The 24,513-nt window shown below is 33.5% G+C and overlaps 1 protein-coding gene across 8 annotated transcripts in view; it reads left to right on the top strand.

The window, feature by feature from the left end:
• The window catches only part of VPS13C (vacuolar protein sorting 13 homolog C), a 192,724-nt gene that overhangs the window by 70,072 nt on the left and 98,139 nt on the right, over positions 1-24,513 (top strand). For all 8 annotated transcript variants that reach the window (XR_004030533.1, XR_004030529.1, XR_004030532.1 and 5 more), the window contains 15 exons: positions 2,574-2,697; positions 4,115-4,232; positions 6,846-6,975; positions 7,650-7,728; positions 8,419-8,558; positions 11,693-11,846; positions 13,705-13,784; positions 14,984-15,043; positions 16,590-16,752; positions 17,501-17,617; positions 18,593-18,696; positions 18,907-19,074; positions 19,562-19,866; positions 21,524-21,671; positions 22,399-22,507. Coding sequence is in view for 3 of the 8 variants with exons in the window: in XM_030814508.1 (XP_030670368.1) it covers positions 2,574-2,697; positions 4,115-4,232; positions 6,846-6,975; positions 7,650-7,728; positions 8,419-8,558; positions 11,693-11,846; positions 13,705-13,784; positions 14,984-15,043; positions 16,590-16,752; positions 17,501-17,617; positions 18,593-18,696; positions 18,907-19,074; positions 19,562-19,866; positions 21,524-21,671; positions 22,399-22,507 (1,999 nt within the window). In the remaining 5 variants the exon portion in view is untranslated. The remainder of the gene's footprint in view (positions 1-2,573; positions 2,698-4,114; positions 4,233-6,845; positions 6,976-7,649; positions 7,729-8,418; positions 8,559-11,692; positions 11,847-13,704; positions 13,785-14,983; positions 15,044-16,589; positions 16,753-17,500; positions 17,618-18,592; positions 18,697-18,906; positions 19,075-19,561; positions 19,867-21,523; positions 21,672-22,398; positions 22,508-24,513) is intronic.

The following is a 24,513-nucleotide window of genomic DNA, read 5'->3' as shown; positions in this document are numbered from 1 at the left end:
AGGTATATATGCATTTTTTTGTCTGCCCATCTTTGACCTGCTTGCTAGCTAACTCTCCAACAGTTTGCTGTTTTTTTCTTCAGAGTTCACTAAACTAAATGTAGACTTATTTTTTAGCCTGTGTTTCAAGTCTAGCTTGGAGTATTTTATATATGTTTTATGACTATTAAAACAAAAAAACCTCCAAATTTTCTGTAGTGGTAGGGTGATTTGACAGTAAGGACTGGATTACATCTGCCTTTTCCTAATTAGAAAGAAGCGTTCATAGTTTTCATAGTTTCCAGGGCTTAATTATATGGTGTTATTTGTTGCTTATATATTTTGACAATAGGAAATTGTACATATATGAATATATATTTGTTAAACCACTGTCAGTAACTAAGTAGAGCAAGAGAACTTTTGGATTTTGGATTTTGAATCTCGTAGAAATCCAAGCCTCCAGTAAAAGGTGACAATTTCAAATATATGAGGGGACTTTGAAGTTTGTGGAAAAATGGAATTAAAAGATAAAAATAAAAAAACATAAACTTTGTTTCTCAATTTAAGATCCATCAAGTTCAAGACACTTTTGTAAGTGATGATACCAGCTGTTTAGTCCATCCCTCAAGGATTGAGGGTCCTGGGAATTTAATCATGTCATTGTAGTCTTTTCTACATTACTGACTGAAGAAAAATAGGTAGTTTATAGATTTTTTTTTTTTAAGATTAGGAAACCAAAAAAAGTTAGAAGGAGCCAAATTAGGACTGTAAGTTGGGCGCCTAATGATTTCTCATAGGAAATCTTACAAAACTGCCCTCATTTGATGGGAGGAATGAGCAGAAGGAGCATTGTCGTGGTGAAGAAGGACTCTCTGGTGAAGTTTTCCTGGGTGTTTTTCTGCTAAAACTTTGGCTGACTTTCTCAAAACACTCTCGTAATAAGCGGATGCTCTCGTTCTTTGGGCCTCCAGAAAGTCAACAGGCAGAATGCCTGGAGCATCCCCAAAAACTGTTGCCATGATCTTTGCTCTTGACTAGTCCACTTTTGCTTTGACTGGGTCACTTTTACGTTATGGTAACCATTGTTTTACTTGTGATTTGTCCTTAAGATCGTACTGGTAAAGCCATGTTTCATCTCTTTTTTTTTTTTTTTTTTTTGAGATGGAGTCTTGCTGTGTCGTCCAGGCTGGAGTGCAGTGGCGCAATCTCTGCTCACTGCAACCTTTGCCTCCTGGGTTCAAGTGATTCTCCTGCCTCAGCCTCACAAGTAGCTGGGATTACAGACACGCACCCCCACACCTGGCTAATTTTTGTATTTTTTGTAGAGATGGGGTTTCACCATGTTGGCCTGGCTGGTCTCGAACTCCTAACCTCAAGTGATCTGCTCACCTTGGCCTCCCAAAGTGCTGGGATTACAGATGTGAGCCACCTCACCCAGCCCATATTTCATCTCTTATTATAATTCTTTGAAGAAATGCTTCTGGATCTTGATCCCACACTTGTTTTTAAAATTTCCATTGAAAGCTCTACCCTTGTCTGTAGCTGATTTGAGCACACTGGTTTTGGCTCCTGTTGATTAAAAAGTTTGCTCAGCTTTAATTTTTCAGTCAGAATTGTGTAAGCGGAATCAGTTGAAATGTCTCTGGTGTTGACTATTGTTTCTGCTGTTAATCATCGGTCCTCTTCAATTAGTGAATGAACAAGATTAAGTTTTTCTTCGCAGATTGATGTGCATGGTCTGCCACTGTGGGCTTCATCTTCAAAATTGTCTTGACCCTTCTTAAAATTAATTATCTATTTGTAAACTGCTAATTTCTTTGGGGCACTGTTCCCATACATTTTTCATAAAGCATTACTGATTTCACCATTCTTTCACCCAAGCTTCAGCATAAATTTGGTATTTGTTTTTGCCTCAATTTTAGCAGAATTCATGTTGCTATTATGGGGGGGCCCTTTTCAAACTGAAGCCTTAATCTTCTTAGTGACTCAAACTAGATCCTGTTCAGTCATGTTATGAAAAATTAGTACAAGTTTCTTTTGGTACAAAACAGTTTTGAAATTCATGCAGTTTTTTCATAATGGGCATTTTCCATCTACTTTTTGAAGATCCCTTGTATACTCCTGAATTGATCCTTGCTTCCGCTGGGAAGGGGGAAAAGGCAGTACAAATTGGAGCTGAATTATAGTGGCCTAATTTTATTCCTGTGTTATAGTGTGGAGAAGGAACAAAACGCTGCTATCTAATGGTGAAGGGTGTAGGGTGGGGGTCAGGGGAGCTGGACTCTAAGTGGCAATAATTCCTGAGAGCCAGGAAGAGAAGGAGTTGTACATCTAGACAAGTTATTCGAGACAGACAGCTCAAACATGAAAATGTGCTGAACACCTATTTCTCAATTTTAATAGAGATGTATGCTGAAATATTATATTGTTTACAAATAATTATCTGAAAATTAAAATGTTTATTCATTAAGAGCAATATTTTCAATTTGTTAGGTTTTAACTAACTAAGTGCAAGACTGAAACCTAACTAAAGTATGTTGATGTATGTGCTTTTCTGTTTTGGAAAAACAATTGAAATTTGTCCTTCATTTTAGCTCAACAGTAAAGATCAAGGTTTACAGAAGACTACTAATTCATCTCTGGAAGAAATAATGGATAAGGCATATGACAAGTTTGATGTTGAAATAAAAAATGTACAACTACTTTTTGCAAGAGCAGGTAAACCGTTATTCAGCTTTTAGGATCTTGGGATTATGTTGGGTAGTTTGTGTAATATATGTGTATATATGTGTGCCTATATATCAACCCCGACAACTGTTTTGCACACGTATTCTTTTGGCTGCTTAAATAAACCATGTAGGACACTATCTGTAAATTACTGCAACATTTATAAATAGAAATGGAAATTTGCCTAGTCATCTTAAGATACCTAGCACCATTTCAATCTAAGTCTATTCATAGCCTATGTTTTTGTAATGTGACTATAAAACTGCTTAGAACACAAAATGGAAGTTGCAGTTGATTCATGTTTTTCTGTCTTACCGCTTTTGGGATGACTCAATATTATTTTCCTTGCTGCCTTCATCATTAAATATTATACTATATTAGCCTAGTCTTTATTTCAATAGTGTTACTAGTATTATGCTGTCTACTTTTGTAGATATCTGAGAAATATATATCTACAAAATAGTAGATATAGTCTTAATATATTAAAGATAATTAACTTAATTATTTTCCAAAAGCTTTGGTGTTTTCTATGCTTACGTAAATATTTTTGTTTTTTTTTTAAGACTTGTTTAGTTTCTAGAAGCAATACATATTTATTAATTATCCTTGATCATAGTGTCATGTTGTGGTAGGTCATTAGAGGAAAGGACAGTTATAGTCTCTATGTGCAGAGTTTATACTCTAGTAGGAATGTTGAGATTTATTAAAATGTAAATACATAGTGCTCTGCTTACTTTTCATATATTAAGAGCCTGTTAATTCCTTGGAGTATTTACACAGACCATTAAAACTGCCTTTTCTTTTGTATTAAGAATAATTGGATTATAAGTGATAAAAGATTTTCAGTCATTGTCATCAATAAAGATCTGCATAGGACTCTATTAGTTATTGGAAAATCTGATTTTGGGACCTTCTTATTTGAAGAAAAGTGATTATTATACTTTTTTGGTCATGAAATTTTGTTTGATAAAACTCTGCTTTGCTTTGGAATTGTGTGCTAAGCTGGGTGTAAATATTGTACTTAGGAACCCCGTAGTTCTTTTTCTTTTTTCTTGTTTTTCCTCCTCTTTTCACTGTAATTTTCAACCTTGGTCACTAATTCTGGAATTGAGGTAATAGATCCTGGGCTTTGTTTTTCCCGTTTACTTTGAAATGCAAGATGTTATGTAAACATTCTCCAAATGAATTATTTTATATCACAGTCTTTGATCCTGTCAGTCTGTATTTAAAAAGCATAGGTTATTTAACTGATACACTGAAAGAAGTAAAAATTGGTAATCATTGACTCTGGATTAATTTATAGTGATTTTCCATAGAATGACAATTTAAAATAATATTCATTAAAAATAATATCCATGTTCCACAGCTGTTTGTAAAAATAATAACTATCTTAAATTATTTTTTAAAGAGGAAAACTGGAAAAAGTGTCGATTTCAGCATCCATCAACTATGCATATATTGCAACCCATGGATATTCACGTTGAGTTGGCCAAGGCCATGGTAGAAAAAGACATTAGAATGGCCAGGTAATGTATGAACTTCTTTTATATTAGAAAATCAACAGGTGAAATATGTCTGCATCAGTTGCTAGAATTTAAGGAAGCAAAGATAGATTTCTGTGGGAGACAGAAAAAATGATTATTCCATTTTGCAGCAGAAATATATTTTTAAGAAAATGTATATTTGAATTATACATCAACTCTTATTTCAGAAATATTTGGACTTTTACATTCTGTAAAAGTTGATAGTTCATGTTTTTGAATGAATCAAATCCAATGCTTAATATCAACAAAATAAAATCTTCGAAAACATTAGAGGCTCTTTTGATAATGAAATCCCATATAATCCTGAGAAAAATCAAAGGACATAAAAATAGAAAGTTAATTTTGAATTTAAGTAGACAGTTATGAAATGTTTATACGGTTTTTAAAAAACAGCTATATTGAAATATAATTGGTGTTCAATAAGCTGCATCCATTTAAAGTTTACAGTTTGATAAATATGGCCTTAGCTATATAGCCATGAAACCATCATCACGGTTAAGATAACGAACACACCACCTCCAAAAGTGTCCTTGTTCCCCCTTTGTATTCCTTTTTTCCTTCCCTACTTAAATTTCTCTTCCCCCAGTCCCTGGACATTGGTCTGCTTTCTGACACTATAGATTTGTTAGAATTTTCTAGAATTTTACGTAAATAGAATCTTAGACTTTTAACTTTTTTGTTTAACATCTTTAATTCAACATGATTAATTTTAGATTCATTCATGTTGTATGTATCAGTCGTTCATTGATACCCTTTGTCAGGTGGATGTTAAACCAACTTTTCATTACCGATTAACCTCACTTGGTAATGATGAACATCCCTAATCCAAAGACCAAAAATTTGAAATGCTCCAAAATTTGAAACTTTTTGAGAGTCAACATGATGTCACATGTGGAAAATTCTGCACATAAGTTCTTATTACAAGCTTCATTTCTTGCACAAAATTATTAAAAATTTTGTATAAAATTACCTTCAAACTATGTGTGCAAGGTATGAATGAAACATAAATCAATTTCATGTTTAGACTTGGGTCCTATCTGCAGGATATCTCATTATGTAATACAAATATTCCAAAATCTTAAATGCTTCTTTCCCCATTTCTGATAAGGGATACTCAACCCATATGTATTATTCTTTTAAAATATTTTTGGACTTGTTTTGCCAAAATTTTGTTACAAAGTTTTATATTTGTGTTAATGAGGGATATTGGTCTGTGCTTTTCTTGTTTTGGTATCAGGATAATGTTGGCCTCATGCATTGAGTTTTCTGGAAGATATTGTGTAGAACTAGTATTATTTCTTCCTAAAATGCTAGGTAGAATTCACCAGTAAAGTCATCTGGTCCTGGAGTTTTCATTTTGAGAGGTATTTAACTACAAATTCATGTTTTTTCATAGATATTAGGGCTAGATTATCTATTCTTTTGAATGATCTGTATGTTCCAAGTGTTTTGAGTTTGTGTATTTTAAGGAATTTGTCCATCTTAGTTGTTGAATGTATTGGCATAAAACTGTTCATAATGCTTTCCTCTTACCTATTTAATACACGAAGAATCTGTAGTGATGTTATTTCTTTTAGTCCTGATGTTAGTAATTTGTGCCTTTTCTGTTTTTCTCCTCATCACTGTGATCAGAGGTTTATCCATTTTGTTGAGCTTCTGAGAGACCCAGCTATTGGTTTCCATTATCTTCTGTCTTTTGATTCTTTTTTTTCCTGATTTCCTCTCTGATATTTATTATTTCTTTCTTTTGCTTACTTTGGATTTCATTTGCTTTTCAGTCCTTGTTTCTTAAGGTACAAGCTGTGGTCACTGATTTGAGACCTTAGTTTTTTTCCAATATAGGCATTTAGTGCTTTATATTTCCCTCTCTATAGTGCTTTACTGTACCCCAGTGTGGCATCCAGCAATTAGGCATCTGTCAACTTGAGCTGTTCACAGCCTAGTCAGGAAGCCAAAGATAAACAACAACAACCAGAAAGAGCTTTATGACCAGCACATAGCTGCCACAAGGCTATTGAGACAAACCTGAGGCAATTACATTGAGTAGGGAAACAGAATAGAAGCACCTGCCAAAAAGTAAGCAACTGATAAAAGCACAATGGTGATTAGTAGTGAGTAAAACAGATGTCCTCATGGAGCTGACATTTCAATCAGAGGAGACATAAAATAAACAAATATAAATGTGATATGTCAGGTGCTGCCAAGTGCTATATATAGAAAGAAATAAAGCAAGGCAATGGGATAGAGAGTAACGAGGTTAAATACTCTTTGATGTTTATAATAAGAATCTTTGATACCAGGAAGTAGTGTTTTGGTTTTGAAAGGCAGAGAATTGTGTTTCGAAAGATTTTCATAAAAATTAGTTAAGTTAAAGAGGTTTGGCTACTTAAGAGGGATATGTTGAAATTATCTGAAAACTTAGCTAACATAGAACTTCCCATTTCCTGACAATGTTGTCTAAATTAGGCATTAATGTAATTAGATTAAAACATGTCAAAAGTTTAGGCATGTTTTAATCTAATTACATTAATGCAATTCTTTCCCTCGTTTGTAATATAGAGATGCTGACTTAAAACCACTGAATTGTATTTTTAGATTTAAAGTGTCAGGAGGACTTCCTCTGATGCATGTGAGAATTTCTGACCAGAAGATGAAAGATGTGCTATATTTGATGAACAGTATACCTTTGCCACAGAAATCATCAGCCCAGTCTCCAGAGAGACAGGTAAATAGATACAATAAAATGTATAACCCTATTTTTATTGTTTTAGAGCAGTGATGAAAAGTCAGTTTCAGGGCAAGGTTTATAAGTGAAAGGACCAAAAGTACAGAAATGAAAGTAAAATGTCTTTCAAATTTATGACGTGTTTTAAACAAAGCTAGAGGGGAAAAAAACTATCAAAAATCTTCTTTAGAATCTTGCAAGTAAAACAATTGGTATAAAATTTTCTTATATGTTAGACTTAGAAGTTCTAGGTCACTTTAATTGCAATTGATCTTTACACTGTAGAAATGTTGGATTTCTACTTTGAAATGAAATTTGATAAAGCCAGCTCATGGTGATACCATGTGCCAAGGACCTATAAAAAAGATGTACTTTAATATTGTAATAGACAGAATGTAAATGATACACAGTAATAATAGACTAACTTACTAGAGCTACGCTTAGTTTTGTCCTTGTAGATGTGAGTGGTAGACTTAATAATTTGTAAATTCTAGCCAATTATTAGTTGATTACACAATATATCTTGTTGGAAGATTTGTATATTGTGTTATATTGTGTGTATGTGCCTTTCCATATCTCTTTATCCTCTATTACTTTTTAGTCTTCCTCTCATTTATGGCATTTAATCCTGCTAAGTCATCCTTTTTAAGAAAACTTTCTGTATTCTTTGCTAGGTCTCCTCAATTCCTATTATTTCAGGTGGGACAAAAGGTCTACTTGGTACTTCACTGTTGCTAGATGCTGTGGAATCAGGTAAGGAAAGTAAAATACTCTTTCTCTATTAAATTAAGCCTATACATTGTTATACAGAGATAACATTTTCAGAAAATATGGGCAATCTGAAAGTGCTGTAGTAATTTACTGGTTTTAGTTCTAGTTGTGCTACATTAGTGTGACTTTGAGTCTCTTATCCCCTTTAAGCCCAAGTTTCTGTCTTCGTTGGACAAATGAAGGGATTTTTTTTTGTAGTTGACAGTGCTTACTTAAGATTCTAAATAAACCACTTTTTTTGGCCCCAATCTCTACATGAGCTTTTCTCTAGCTTTGACCTAATTGAGCTGTTTTAATTTTGAACTAGAATGTAAGCTTCATCAGGACAGGACCATGTCTATCCTGGTCATTCTGGTATCCTTAGTAGCTGGCACAGCCTGATACGTGGTAGATAATGCCCAATGAATATTTTGTTGAATATTGAGTGAATGAACTATAGGGAAAAACAGAACCATTGAAGAAAAGAACATAGTGCTATTTGATTTCAAATATGATTATTACATGTCAGGTTGAGTCACTTGGTGGAAGTTTAAAAAAGGCAGCTATTCTGATGCTGAACATGAAGATTATATCTAATAAATGAATTTCACTTTTTAGAGATTTAGATTTGAGTGTTTCGTGCAGTTTTCAATGTACATTGTCTTAGATCTAATAAATGTCTTTTTCCTTTAGAGTCTGATGATGAGTATTTTGATGCTGAAGATGGAGAACCACAGACTGGTAAAAGTATGAAAGGATCAGAACTTAAAAAAGCTGCAGAGGTCCCAAATGAGGAGCTCATCAATCTTCTACTCAAGTTTGAAATTAAAGAAGTATGTGCTTTTTTGTCTATAAATAGATATTTCTGGCTGTCACTATCTTGTAAGCTATCCTCAAGCTAGACCCCCATGTCAAGTATATCAAAAATGTGATACTCTCTTTCCTGCTGCCCAACACACATGCACATACACACTCTCACACACACTCTCTCTCACACACACAAAGATTTTTAAAAATGAAATGTTTTTAAAAAAACTGATGTAAGAATGATCTGTGGCATATCTAATTTATTCTGGAAGAGCTTAGACTTTTAATTAGGACTTACTTTTCTGCAGAAAATTTTTATGACATGCCTACTTTAATTTTTTAAACGTTTCACTTTTAAGCTAAATAATATTGCTCATTATCATGTTTATGATTTGGAAAAATGTAAACAACCTAAATTTCCAACATACGTTTACAGCCTTTAAAAGTCATGTGGTAAAAGGAAACATGGAGAGATGTTCATGGTATGTTATTATTTGGGAAAACAAAAAGATTATAATACCAAGGATATTATGATTCCATTTGAAGTTACATTTATATGTTTTCTTTGGTAAATGACAGACAGTGTTCATCTCTGGGTGGTGAGATTACAGGTTTTTATAGATGCCTCCTTGCTTTTCCATGTATTCCAGATTTCTATAAAAAATTTGTCTTGCTTTGATAATAAAACAAAAAGGATAGAAAATGGAGGTGTTCCTTATTGACTGTTTCATATGCCAAAGTGAGAGCATGTCCTAAAATATAATGTTAGAAATACTACGTTTTAGCTGTGTGTACAAACCTAAGTATTATTGGCATTTGTTTAGAGAAAGGTATGTTCTTTACTGTTAGCCTTCTTCAACTTCTCTCTTTCTCCATACTACATCCAAAATATCATTAAATCCCATGACCCTAACTTCAAAATGCATTCAGATGTTTGCTCTTCCTTTCTGCTGCTACTGTACTGTCCAAGTCACTGTAATCTTCTTGCCTGGATTATTTTGCAATAGCCTCTTAACTGTCTTTGCTTCCATCAGGTACTCTGTTCTGTCATTTGCCAGATTGATCCTTTAAAAGTGAATGTCAGGCCGGGTGTGGCGGCTCACGCCTGTAATCCCAGCACTTTGGGAGCCCAAGGTGGGTGGATCATCTGAGGTCAGGAGTTCAAGACCAGCCTGGGCAACATGGTGAAACCCCATCTCTACTAAAAATACAAAATCAGCCAGGCGTGGTGGTGGGAACCTGTAATCCCAGCTGCTCCGGAGGCTGAGGCAGGAGAATTGCTTGAACCTGGGAGGTAAAGGTTGCAGTGAGCCGAGACTGCACCACTACACTCCAGCCTGGGTGACAGGGCAAGACTTTGTCTCTAAAATAAAATAAAGTAAAATAAAAATAAAAGGGAATGTCAGATCATGTTACTACTCTACTCAATATCCTCCACTGACTTCAAATGTCACTAAAAGTAAAGGACTAAGTCCTTCCCATGGCCTAAAAGGCCTTACATTTGTAACACCTCATATGACTGGCCAGTTCTTTCCTGCCTTGCTCACTCTGCTTCAGCCATATTCCATTTATCCCTTCAATAGGTATTGATCATGTGCCATTATTACCAGACATTATTTTAGATACTGGAAAATAGCAGTGAGTAAAGTTCTTGCCGCATGGAGCTTACACTTGTCTTATGTTTTTCCTTCTGTATACCAAAGCACATTCTTTGTGCTTGCTATTTCCTCTGCCTGGAACACTCTTTTCCTGCGTGGCTTGATTTTTTTTTTTTTTTTAACTTACTTCAGGTATTTGTTCAATTGTCATCTTATTGGAAAGATCTGACCACCCAAGACAAGATAGCAACCTTCATTTTCTCCAACTTTCCCTAGAATGTAAACTTCATGGTGATAAAGAATGTCTTAATTTGTTTTCTGTTACTATAACAGAATACCTCAGCCTCCCAAGAGGCTGGGATTACAGGCACATAGCACCACACCCAGCTAATGTTTTGTATTTTTTGTGGAGATGCGGTTTCACTATGTTGCCCAGGCTGGTCTTGAACTCTCGGGCTCAAGTGATCCACCTGCCTTGGCCTCCCTAAGTGCAGGGATTACAGGCGTGAGCCACTGCACTTGGCCTCTTCTTTAAGTATTTTTAAAGTGTTATCTAAGTATGTAATTATAACATCTGCTAATAATATTATTTTTTGCCTTTTTTTCAGTATTCTGGTTATTATTGCTGCCTATCAAGTTAAATAGCTTAAAGCAACTATTTTATTTTGCTTACAGGTTTGTGGGTTAGGAATTTTGGAAGGGTTCAACTGGGTAATTTTGTGTATAGTCTTTCATTTGGTTACATTCTGATGTTGACTGGGGCTGCAGTCATCTGAAGCCTCAAGCTGGATGTCCATGTGGCTCACTTGTGAGGCTTGCAGTTGACTGGCTATTGGCTGGGAGCTCAGCTGGGACTGTTGACTGAAACACCTACTTACGGCCTCTCAGCGTGGTAAAAGCCATGGTAGTCTGAGTAGTTGAACTTTTTACGTGGTGGCTGGCTTCCCCCAGTATGAGTGTTCCCAGGTGGGAGTTTCATGGTCTTTTTTGACACCAGAAGTCCTTATAGTATCAGTTCCTTTCTACTCTGTTGATTTAAGCATTCACAAGCCTGCCCATATTCAAAGGGTGGAGACAAAGATCTACACCTTTTGATTAGAATGTCAAAAGCACTTGCATCTTTTAAAAATTACCACTTTTTTTTTATTGGCTAAATATACAGGCTATAATTTCCAGAGTTAACTTAAATAGTAGTATGATAGTGAACATCTTCTCTTACTTTCTACTTTAATGGGGATGCTTTTAAAAAAATTACTAAACGTGATTTTTGCTTTGAAACACAGGTTTAAGAAAATCATATTCAGGAAGAATCTATACATTCCTATTTTACTAAATTAGAAAAAGTAAACAATGAAGTTAAATTCTGTCATGCTTTTTTTATAAATGTACTTATATTCTCAACAATAGAATTTAAGTTTTGTAATTTCCAATTATATTAAATAGCTATGGTGGCAGAAGGATATGAGCAAAGTTACTATTCTCATGGTGAAAGATTTTGTTTTCATTATTTTAAGTATGATTCAGACTTCTTATCAACTTTTCATTGACTCTAATTCTTTTAGGTGATTTTGGAATTTACTAAACAGCAGAAAGAAGAAGATACAATTCTAGTATTTAATGTTACTCAGTTAGGAACAGAGGCTACAATGAGAACATTTGACTTAACTGCAGTATCTTATTTAAAGAAAATCAGCTTGGATTATCATGAAATTGAAGGTAATAGCCATAAAATAGAATTAATAGCCTATAATAAAGATAGCACTTTTGAGTATCTGAAACACTTTCATTTATATTGTATTTATAATAAATAATAGCTGCACTGTTCTAAGCACTTTACAAGTAATAACTCATTTAATCCTTATAGCAGTACTATGGGGTAGGCAGTGTTATAATCTACAGTTTAAATGTAAGTAAACTAAGGCACAGACTGATTGTATTAATATAATTTACTAATCGTCACAGGGATAGTAATTGACTGAACCATGATTAAAAGCCTGGAAATCTGGCCCTAGGGTCTGTGCTCTTAATTAATATTATCTTTTGCCTCAGAGAGTCTGTAAAAATCCCCTTGATATGGGGAATATTATTCCTGTTTTATAAATAAATAAAGGCTAAATAAAGATTAAGTGGCTTACTTAATATCCTGTATTTAATGAATGACAAAACTTAGAGTTTATCTCTGGTCATATGTTATTGAAGGCCTTGTTCTTTCTATTAAATAGTATTCATATACCACAAGAAGCACCAGGTTATAAAAATAAAAATGATAGGATGTAAAGTGAGTTCTTTCAGAAACTCTTGATTGTCATATACCACAAGAAACACCAGGTTATAAAAATAAAAATGATAGGATGTAAAGTTAGTTTTTTCAGAAACTGATTGTTTATTCATTTCAGTGTATATATTGTGTGCTCAGGTGTTTGAGGCATGTAGGAATGGACAAATCTACAGTAATTAAAATTCCCTAATATTTCCCTAATGCTTTAGTCAAATACAGTTGTCCTTTGGTACCTGTGGGGCATTGATTCTGGGACCTCTGTGGGTACCAAAATCCATGGTGCTCAAGTTCCTTATATAAAATGGCATTGTATTTTCATATAACCTATGTGTAGCCTTCCATATACTTTAAATCTCTAGATTACTTCTAATACCTAATACATTGTAAATGCTATGTAAAGAGTTGTTACACCATATTGGTTTTAAAAATTTTCGTATTTTTAATTTTTTATTGTTTTTAATTTTTTTTAATATTTCAATCTGAAGTTGGTTTATACTATGGGTTGGAATCCTTGAATACAGAACACTGACTGTATAAAGACCTATGTTTTATAACTTTTTAATTGTTGAAACTAAAACAAATCTCAATTTAGAAGAAAAATATTTTATGTGTTAGTAATTTCTATGGGACCTGTGTTAAGATAAGGTTTACATTATTGTCTTGAGGGAAAAAATATAAATAATAAATTTTCTAGGCTGTTTTTTCCTTTAGTGAAGGTTATGCCCTTGGAAGTCAAGGGAAAATTTTGAGATCTCTCAGAAGCAAGAGTTAAAGAATTGCAGATAGCAAAAGATGGATAAAATGGTGGACAGATTACTTCTCCCTCCACAGCTTTTGGAGGCAGTTCCTTGGTACATCTACCTCAGGATATAAAGGACATCTGGTAGTACCTGTTGTTTTTAAGTTAAAAAGGAGTTTAACAGTTCTCTCTTGAAAAAAAAAAACAAAAACAAAGCTTTCCTCTTTTAAGTCACCTCTCACAGTTTAAACAAAAGGAAATTATTTAAATTTCTTTAATAGAAGTAAAATAAATTATTTGTCAGAATTTTAGAAGTCACCTGTGAAATCAGGTGAAAATAAATATGCATGTTTTTAAGTAAGTTGGATGTCAGAGGTAACAATTTGGATTGGTTAATTTCTTCAACAGTGATAGCCTTTGTATTTAATAACTATGACAACATGCAAAGATTTTCTTTTAAAGCTTAATTAACAAATTTTTAAAAATCTAAAATGTTTCAAATTACAAAAGAGCAATTTATTTGAAACACTTTTTTTTTTCCTTTTTCTTTAATCTAGGATCCAAAAAGAAGCCCCTTCATTTGATTAGCTCTTCTGACAAACCTGGATTAGATCTTTTGAAAGTGGAGTATATTAAGGTAAGGGCTATAGAATGATTATATATTTATTGTAGACTCCAAACTATATCTCTGGAAGAAAAAATATGACAGTAAGTTACTGATGGCTCTGGATGTGTCTCACAGTTTCTAATTAGAGGGAAATCTGTTTCTTTTTTCATTTGTACACCTTCTTTCACTTAAGTACAGGGCTATTATTATACAAAGTCACTAAACTTCTTGTTCCCAGAGATGGAAGCCTGGGATGAAGTAGGTACCATTTGTCTTCTAGGGCATACCCACATACCTATACTGATTATAGGTCATATATAGGTGACATTTGGCTGAGTATCCTGCATCAAAAAGGATAAAGTCATATTAAATTGAGTTCAGAAGACAAATGCCAGGAATAGGAAGGGCCACAAAAATATTTCGCATGAGAAACACTGAAGGAACTGATGGTATTTAGCTGCCTTCAAGATTAGTTGATTTGTTTAATCAGTCAACAGCTATTTACTGAATACCTCTGGATGTGTTATTGGATGTCTGTACTGTTATGAAAAACATTCCCTATTCTCAAGAAAATTGTTGACGAATAGGCAGATAACACAAATAAATAATGATTAGAATATAATGTGATTGATTCTCTAATAAAGAAAAGCACAAAGCATTATTGGAACAGAGGGGCAGGGAAATTGGCAAGGCCAGAAACTTCTCACAGGAGGTAAATCTTCGAGTTTGAATTTGTTTATGTTCCCAAGGGATAGAAGGAACTAGGACCAATGGTTAGTTATGATGGGAGATAGATTTTTGACTCAGTGTGAAGACCTCATTAAATAAAAGCTTTCTAAAGATTAGTTTTGTAAAGAAACAAGGTTTCTTTTACTGGAGATATAAAAAAAATAGACTTGCTGAAGACTTTATGGAGGGATTTAAGCATTAGGTGATAGATGGGCTACGTGACTGTTACACCTTACAACCTTCAGAGTTTGTCATTCTGATTCCTAGCTACAGTTTCCCAGAAGTGAATATTCTCCCGTGTTTGAAGAGGAGAACACATTTGCACTATTATAATAAATACATTATTTGGATGTAACTTTAAAATAATGGCAATAAAATTAAATATACAATGTATATAAAATACATTTATAACTATAAATAAATTAACCAGAGATAATAAATAAGTGATTTATTTACTTTGATCCTAGTACTTTCTTTAGAACTTTTACTTCTTTTTTCAGGCTGATAAGAATGGACCTAGTTTTCAAACTGCTTTTGGAAAAACTGAACAAACAGTTAAGGTAAGAAATTCTGTTTAAGGAATTTATCCTGTCTGAAAATAACCTACTCTTGAAGCCTCTAGTATCCTTTGAGGAGTCTTGACCGGGTAATTTGATGACATAATCAAGGACCAATAAGAGTTATAAATAACCTCATCGATACTTACCATGCTCTGTGTTTATGATTCAGCTTAGTAAAGCTGTTGTTTTATTATATCACATCCTAACGTCCTTAAAAGTTTCAGTATTGGCCGGGTGCGGTGGCTCACGCTTGTAATCTCAGCACTTTGGGAGGCCAAGGCGGGCGGATCACGAGGTCAGGAGATCGAGATCACGGTGAAACCCCATCTCTACTAAAAATACAAAAAAATTAGCCGGGCGTGGTGGTGGGCGCCTGTAGTCCCAGCTACTGGGAGAGGCTGAGGCAGGAGAATGGCGTGAACCTGGGAGGCGGAACTTGCAGTGAGCCGAGATTGTGCCACTGCACTCCAGCCTGGGTGACAGAGCGAGACTCCATCTCATAAAACAAAACAAAACAAAAAAAAACCCCCAAAAAACCCAAAAGTTTCAGTATTATTTCTAAATTAGGGAATGCTATAGACAAAAGAACTTTGATGTACAAAGAACTAAAAGGTTTCTAAACTAGCCAAACTAGATACCATTGTTTGATGTACAGGTGAAAAAGTGTATCAAATATGAGAGATGTTGAGCACTTTTGAAGTCAAAGCACTACTTACCTAGTAGCTTAGAGTAAGAGGAGCACAATGTATTTATGGGTAACTAGACAGAAAAGGAGAGAGGTGAGTTTTAGCTCACACTTTTTTGAGAGATGGGGAAATCTGTTTTAATATTGTGAACCTTTTATTGTTTTTATATCCATTTAGTGTTATGAGAAAATGAAAAGAAATTCATGTTTATAAACAGAGCCTTTTATTTTATATTAATTTGCTATTAGAAAACTACCCATTCTTGAAATCAATTTGTATTGCTATTTTAGCTTTCTAGAGTGATTGTTTTAAAAAAAGTAGTACTTTTTCCCTTCAAGTTATATATTCTGTTTCTTTTTAAATGATAAGACCATTATTGTGATTTGAAAAGATCACTTAGTAACCCATTCACAGTTGTCCTTTTTATATTTAAATCTCACGGATGCCACCTTTGAAATCATTTCTAGACATAGTAGTAGCACATGGTGGTTCTGGGATTTTGCCTTTTGACTTATAATTTTATATAATCATAATTGTCCATTGAAGATCCAAGAAGCCATCTATATGTTGAATATCAGGATAGCCATGAGAAGCAGAGTATAGATTTCATAACCATTATGCTTGGGAAATGGAGTAATTAGGTTACTGTAATATTCTGATGTACCCCTGAAGTGTGTAAGTGTAATTTGTCTCCATATATTCCCTGTTTAAGGGGATTGTGAATCTTCCACTTTTTACTCTTCCTTCTAAGTGGTGGAAAGCAATGATGTAAGCCCACCTGAGAATCTTTTGGGTCTATTGTGGAGACCACAGGTTATAATTGGCTGTGGAAAATAATTTTCTCTTTAAAACATTTTTAGGTGGCCTTTTCATCTTTAAATCTGTCGCTGCAAACACAAGCTCTTGTCGCTTCTATTAATTACCTCACAACCATTATTCCATCTGATGATCAAAGCATAAGTGTTGCCAAGGAGGTACAAATTTCAACTGAAAAACAACAAAAAAATCCAACTCTGCCAAAAGGTATGAAACATACATTTTTGTTTTTTGTTAGCAAGGGTTTTAGAATTCTAAAGCTAAATGAGGAATACTAGAGATTATTTGACTCAGTCATTTAAATATCATTTTCCCCTTTTCTTCAAATTAAATTATATGTGAGCACCTGATATATAAGGCAAATGTAATCAATACTGTTGTTTTTAAAAATGTTTGTTTTTGTTCTTATTTTGGTGGTGGTATAGGAAGCCTTTAGGTAAGTAATAGGGGGAGAATACCTGTATTTATACTGAGCTCTTCCTCCCCTCTCAGTGGCTCCTGAAGGGGCTTTAGAAAGAGTTAGTCTTTCTTTCCATTTTACACATAAGGAAATTAAGGCTCAGAGACACAAAGGTAGGGAAGGGTTCAGGAGTAGCATCTAATTGGCCAAGAGCCCATATTTTGGATCAGGAAGAACTCAGTTCACATCCTGATTTTGCAACTTCAACCGTGTAACCTTAGACACATTATTTAACTTTTCTGAGGTTCAGTGTCCTTATTTATTTATTTTAGTTTTTTTCTTGCTTTTAAGTTACAAAAGTAATATCTCACTCTTAAAAATGCAAACTTTACAGAATATATAAAGCAAAAAAAAGTGTTTGAATCTTTAAGAGTTGGAGAATATTATAATTTTTTTTTAACGTAACAGTGGTTCACTTAATATAGCGAATAAACCTTAATAGAATGTAGATGACTAGAATCTCACTGTGTGATAGATGCTTTGTTTTATTTTTAGTGATTGTATCCTCCAGAGATAGTGACATTATTGGCTTCAGGCTGTTTGCCAAGTTGAATGCTTTCTGTGTCGTTGTTTGCAATGAAAAGAACAATATCGCTGAAATCAAGATTCAAGGTAAAAGTTCACACGGCATTAAAAATTGGCGAAAAGATAAACTTTTCCTTCTTTTTTTTTCTTTGCAATGCTAAAGAATGTGCAAATAAAGGGCTCTAAGCTGTGAAACCTGAAAAGACATAATTGGATTGAATGCTTCCTTTCTTTGGGATATAGATATTGGTCACAATCTGACCATCCCAGTTGAACTCTACACATATCCTGGTGTTTGGGACCTTTCTGAGAGTTATCTAGGAAGTGGAAAAGGGATACTTATGTCATTGTAGGAATGCTATTGATGGGCTAGGAGAAGTGTCAGTCTAGATTTTAGGTGAAGGTCTGTGGACGTGCTTTCTAGTAACTTTTTAATCTTTTTTTTTACCTTTATATGATTTTTATATATAATATAATTATGTATTTGTCTTTATCTTTCCTTATGAAAAGCAGTCTTATAATTGTGACAATATCTATGAGCCCATTATGTTCTTTTAGGTAAAAGCTGCCAAAACTCATCTAGCTTTTCCTCTGGCTTACTTTTACTAGCTTGTTGTGACCTGGTAAAGGTCAAGAATATGTTGAATATGTTTAATGAAATTTTTTAAGAACTTAAAAACTAGAAAACTAGGGGCTTTTTTCCTTTTACCTTTCCAAACTGGCAGCACATCTAATAGTCTGAATTTGATTTGTGAACCTTTTATAGTTTCTATGTAAATGACTGGATATAAAGGATAATTTACTTAAATCCTGAGATAATCTATTTGTACTAGATGTATTTCTTCCCCTTATTGAAAAGTCAGATAATTATTGTTTAACGAATTTATAGGTTTTGGTGTTTATAAAACCAAAAAACTCTAATATTGCAACTTATTTATCCATTGGGAGTTGAAACATTGCTAAATTTAAAAAAGTCACCCCAAAATAAAATAATGTAATGGGAAGAAAGATCTTATTTATGGTAGGTCTGTAGAAATTATAATAATACACTTTTTTTTTCAGGCCTGGATTCCTCTCTTTCTCTGCAGTCAAGAAAGCAGTCACTTTTTGCCCGACTAGAAAATATTATTGTCACAGATGTTGATCCAAAGACAGTTCATAAGAAAGTAGGTGATTGTAAACAGATAGTTAATAGTCTTTAATGACTGAATATGAGATTCTATTGTAAAATGTATTTTATTTTAAAAACATTAATGAAATATACTTCAATAGAAAAATGTTTTTACAAAGATTATAAATGTAAAGCCTTTTGTAAATGGGATTTTATTTTGTCATTAACTTCCCGGATAGAGTACATTCAAGTCTCTGTTTTTCAGGCTGTGTCAATAATGGGAAATGAAGTTTTCCGTTTTAATTTGGATTTGTATCCAGATGCTACTGAGGGGGATTTGTATACTGACATGTCCAAAGTGGATGGTGTGCTATCTCTTAATGTTGGCTGTATTCAGATCGTCTATCTTCATAAATTCCTTATGTCACTTCTGGTAAAATAATTATTCATATATTGATTTTGCAACTTTGAAATACTTTTAAAAGTGTGATAATTATGATGGCAAATGTTACAAACCTTGGATTTTAGAGTGGGCATTATTTTAATTATAGATGGTATTTATAGATGAATGTAGAGATCAAAAACCCTATTTAACAGTTGAAATCTGAATCATTTAATGATTTTTGTCTAGAACAAATTATTTTTGCTACAATATAATGAAGCCAAATTCTTTAGTACAAAAATTATTGGAAAAAAATTTCTTTCTCTGTTCCTTAACCATATAACATTAGCTCAGTTCAGGCAGCTCATAGCTATAGATGGATTATCAGTAATTTCTTACTACCACTAGAAAAATAGGGCTCAACGGAAAGTTAAATATTGGAAAAAAAAAGTTACCACATGTATGAAAAGAAGATAGTGTTATTATTGATGTGCCTGTATTCTCTTTGAATTTCTCTTTTTATGCTTTGTGTCCACAGAACTTCCTGAATAGTTTCCAGACAGCCAAAGAGTCTCTGAGTGCTGCCACTGCCCAGGCTGCAGAAAAGGCTGCCACAAGTGTGAAAGATCTTGCCCAGAGGAGTTTTCGTGTTTCCATCAATATTGATTTGAAAGCACCAGTTATAGTCATCCCACAGTCTTCCATTTCCACCAATGCAGTAGTGGTAGATCTTGGGTTAATCAGAGTTCATAATCATTTCAGTCTGGTGTCTGATGAAGACTACTTAAATCCTCCAGTAATTGATAGAATGGATGTGCAGCTAACAAAGCTTACACTTTATAGGTATGCTTTTTCAATAATTATGGATTCAAATATTATATTCATGATTTCCATGAAATTTTATGACTTGAAATTCCTACCCAACACAGTTTATTCAAATAAACTGTTCCGTTACACAGAACAGGTTTTTTTTGTTGTCGTTGTGTGTGTGTGTGTGTGTGTGTGTGTGTGTGTGTTTTGAGTTGGAGTCTTGCTCTGTCACCCAGGATGGAGTGCAGTGGCGCGATCTCGGCTCACTGCAACCTCTGCCTCCCAGATTCAAGCAATCCTCCTGCCTCAGCCTCCAGGGTAGCTGGGACTATAGGCACGTGCCATCATGCCTGGCTAAATTTTTTTATATTTTTTATTATAGAGACGGGGTTTCACCATGTTGGCCGGGCTAGTCTCGAACTCCTGATATCAGGTGTTTTGGCCTCCCAAAGTGCTGAGATTACAGGCATGAGCCACCGCGCCAGGCCACCAGAACAGTTTTTAAATCAACTTTTATTTTCAAAAATTTCAGACCTACAGAAAAATGGAAAAAAATAGTACTGTGAGTGCACCTACATAACCTTCATCTAGATTCATCAATTGTTTGTATTTGCTTTAACCTATCTGTAAACATATACATATTATTTAAAACATTTTTTGCTAAATCACTTGAGAATAGACATCTTTAACTTTTTGTCCCTAAATACTTTATCATGTGTCTCCTATAAACAAGGACATTCATTCTCTTACATTAACTATGATATAATTCTAGAAATTTAATATTGATGTAATACTATAATCTGAAACTCAGTCAAAATTCGGATATTGCCAGTTGTCCCATTATAATAATTTCCATTATAGGAATGTCCATTATAAAAATTTCTCCCTGATTCAGGATCGCCCATAGCATATAATTGTATTCTGTACTACTGAGGAAGATTTCTGTACTGACAAAAATTTATTTTGGAGTAGTTCTTCAGCTTTGCTTTGTCTTTTTATGACTACATGACTACTACTGTAGTTTTGAAGACTACAGTCTGGTTCCACTCACCTCTCAATTTGGTTTTGTCTGAGTGATTCCTCATGGTTTGATTGAACTTACACATTTTTGGCAGGCATGTTGTGTAAATTATTTTGTATCTTCAGTGCTTATACCAGGTGGCACATGAAATCTGTACATAATTCATTTTAAAATTATTTTCTACCCCATGCATGAAGATTTAATTATGTAGAATAAAAAATTAATGACTATAAGGCAGGTCTAGAAAATAATCCTAGAGAAAAGCTTTATGAAATGCCTTGGAAAATGCTAACTGTTATCCTCTTGTTCACTTTGCCATCATTTTCTTCAGTCTCTGCACCAACATACCTATTAATCCTTGAACAACTGTATATGATGATTTTCTGTATTTCTTCAACAGTGTGGATTGCTTTTAAAAACTTATTCAATTTTTCACCTATCTACTGCTTAAAGAAAAAAGTTTTCTTAATGGTTCATTGTATATCACCTTTTAATTTGTCCCTTCTAGTGGATTATAGATTAATTATAAATTCAGTTTTGAAAATACTGAAGCCACACTGTTTCAGATCAGTATTTAGGGCAGCAAATAACTGCTTGACTTTGCTTTTTTTAATATGTTGCTTTTCTACCTTATATCTATGCATTATGTAACATTTCTGTTTTTCATAGAACAGTGATCCAGCCAGGCATCTACCATCCTGATATTCAGCTGTTGCACCCAATTAACTTGGAATTTCTTGTAAATCGGAATCTAGCTGCATCTTGGTATCACAAGGTGCCTGTTGTGGAAATTAAAGGACATCTTGATTCAATGAATGTAAGTATGTGAGTGAAAAAAAAATTCATTGTTGAGATTTTAAACTCTGAAGACTTTTAGTGGAAATCCAAATGACATGTAGACTTTTTTGCTGAGTAGTATAAGAGAAATTTCAGTGAGACTTTGTCCAACAAGGTCATTATTATTTTCAGTAGAATTTAATCTTTAGTTAAGATTTGTTAACTTTAAAATTTGTTATACATACATATTGGTAGAGATCTGTATATAAATTATGTATTAGCATATTATACTATATCTTATGTATTACATATGTACATTTTGTTTTTAGGGATATCTAAGCAGCCCTAAGATGATGATAGCATTGAGGGAAATATTTACTTTTTTATATTGAAGACAACCTTTTTATTTCATTGGAATTGTTATTGTTTAAAAAGTAGAATTATGCATTTTCCAAAGTTGTCACTTTAATAAAAAAGGTCAGATTTCTTTGATCATAATTAACTTTCAGTAAACATAAGTCAGGTCATTGGAGCTAATACTGACTGATAAATTACACTGGTTTTCTATAAACATCTTATTATCTTTGAAAATAAAAATTTTGACGTGAAATAAGTAGTGCAGTACTTGAGTGGGTTGTGATTGTATGTAACTTTTCAGTGTTAGGATTATTCTCTCCCTCATGTGTTGCAACTGGAAATTTATTTTCTATATTAAAATTGTTTCATTTTAAAATGTAATATAGTTTTTTTAACATTATATTTTACAGGTTAGTCTAAATCAAGAGGATCTTAATCTTTTATTTAGGATACTAGCAGAAAATCTCGGTGAGGGTACTGAAGACTTGGATAAAGTGAAACCAAGAGTACAAGAGACAGGTAAGAGGCTGACAGTAAGTGGCATAATACATACGTGTCTATTTATGGTTTAGTAGGGAATCAGGAAATAAAAAGTAAACAAATGTATGTTTACAAATTGCAGTTTATATTACCGAGTAAACAAACAAGATGCTATTGAATGAAATCATAGTTGGAGATGATTGACTCTCTTAAGCTAAGTTGTCAGTTATAGTTTTGGACTTTTTTCTAAGTTGCGTGAGTTGAGAGGAGGCCATAAAGAAAGACGTCAAATCAGTGGTAGATTCTTGAAATAATCATTGAAATTGCTTGTATAGCAGAAACCATTTTGAGTTGGCAGTAGGTTATGGTAGCATAGTGTATCTGATTTTTCAATAAGGCTTGGTAGTAAAATATCTGTAAGAATTGAAATGGTTGATAAATTATCACTTTCCAAAGATACTGAAAAGATTATACAGCAGTAAAAATGGAAAGAGAATTTAAATTATTAGTTATCATGGCCCTTTTGACTTAAAGAAAAAGTTCCAGCCTTATTTTTTAAGGTAATATATGTGTATGTGTATATATATATAAAAAATGTTGTATACACACATAAATATATAATCTTTAGTTTTTTTCAAACAAATGGTAGCATCCTGTATGTGTACATGCATGTGTGTGTTTATTCACTTTGCTATTAAAAAAAAAATTAACAGTGTATCTTGGTGTCTATTCCATATCTGTAGATATGTATAGATCTGCTTCATTCTTTGTAGTGGCTGCCTGGTATTAAATTCTGTTGAAGCATCATAATTTATTTAGCAAGTTCCTATCGATAGACATTTTTGGTTGTTTTTAAACTTTCTTCGTTACCATGTTGCATTGAATATCCTCATACATATGCTTTTACAAGTATGTATATTTCTATAGGATAGCACCAGTTAAAAAATATGTAAAACTAATTGACAATTAGGTCAGCAAATAATTTCGATAGACTAATTTAAGATTTTGACAGATCTTGCCGATTGCCCTCCATAGAACTTTACTAACCCTGCACTCCCACCAGGTTGTTTTTCTATACCTTTCTAATACAGTATATTATCAGATTAAAAATTTTTGGACCATGTGCTAAGTGAAAACTGGTATCCCATTGTATTTTTCATTATTAAAAAACTATTTTACTGTATTTTAATACATACAGTGAAGTATACAAATATTCAGTGCATAATTCAGTGAATTTTTGCATATATGGATACACCATGATCAAGATATAGTACATTTTCAGCACCCCAGAAGGCCTCCCTCTTGCGCTTTCTCAGTCAGTACCCAACACTCTGCCTGCAAATCAACCCAGAGGTAACTACCACTTTAACTTGTAATAGATAGATTAGTTTTGCCTCTTCTTGAATTTCATATAAATGGAATCATACAGAATTTACTCTTCGGTGTTTGGCTTCTTTTATTCTGCATTTTGTTTGCGAGATTCATCCGTGTTGTGCGTAGGAGTAGTTTGTTCTTTTTATTTCTGTGTACTATTCAGTCATATGAATGTATCAAAATTTATTTTATTCATTCTTTGATGGACATTCAGGTTGTTTCCAGTTTTTAGCTATCATGAATGAAATTGCTATGAATGTTATTGTGTGTCTTTGATGTAATTATATACACTTTTTTTTTTGGATACATAGGTAGGAGTAGAATTACTGGGTCATATATGAGATTTGGGTTTAGCTTCAGTAACTTGTGCCAAATTATACCAAGCAGTTTTTCAACTGGTTGTACCAATTTACTTTCCTAGCAGCAATGTATGAGAGTTCCAGTTGTTTCACATTCTCCCCAGTACTTGGCATTGCCAGTCTTTTTAAATTTAGCATTCTGATAGATATGCAGTGGTATCTCACTATGGTTTTTATTTGCTTTTTGATTGCTAGTGAAGGTAATCACCTTTTCATATGGTTATTGGCCATTTGGATATCCTTTTGTGTTATGTAACCATTCTATCCTATTGACAACTATTTGATGTTTGCCTTTTTTCTTATTGATATGTA

The sequence above is a fragment of the Nomascus leucogenys genome, chromosome 6, assembly GCF_006542625.1.
Source record: "Nomascus leucogenys isolate Asia chromosome 6, Asia_NLE_v1, whole genome shotgun sequence".
Lineage (NCBI taxonomy): Eukaryota > Metazoa > Chordata > Mammalia > Primates > Hylobatidae > Nomascus > Nomascus leucogenys.
Note: the sequence above shows the minus strand (reverse complement) of the source record. Positions and strands in the feature narration are given on the sequence as shown.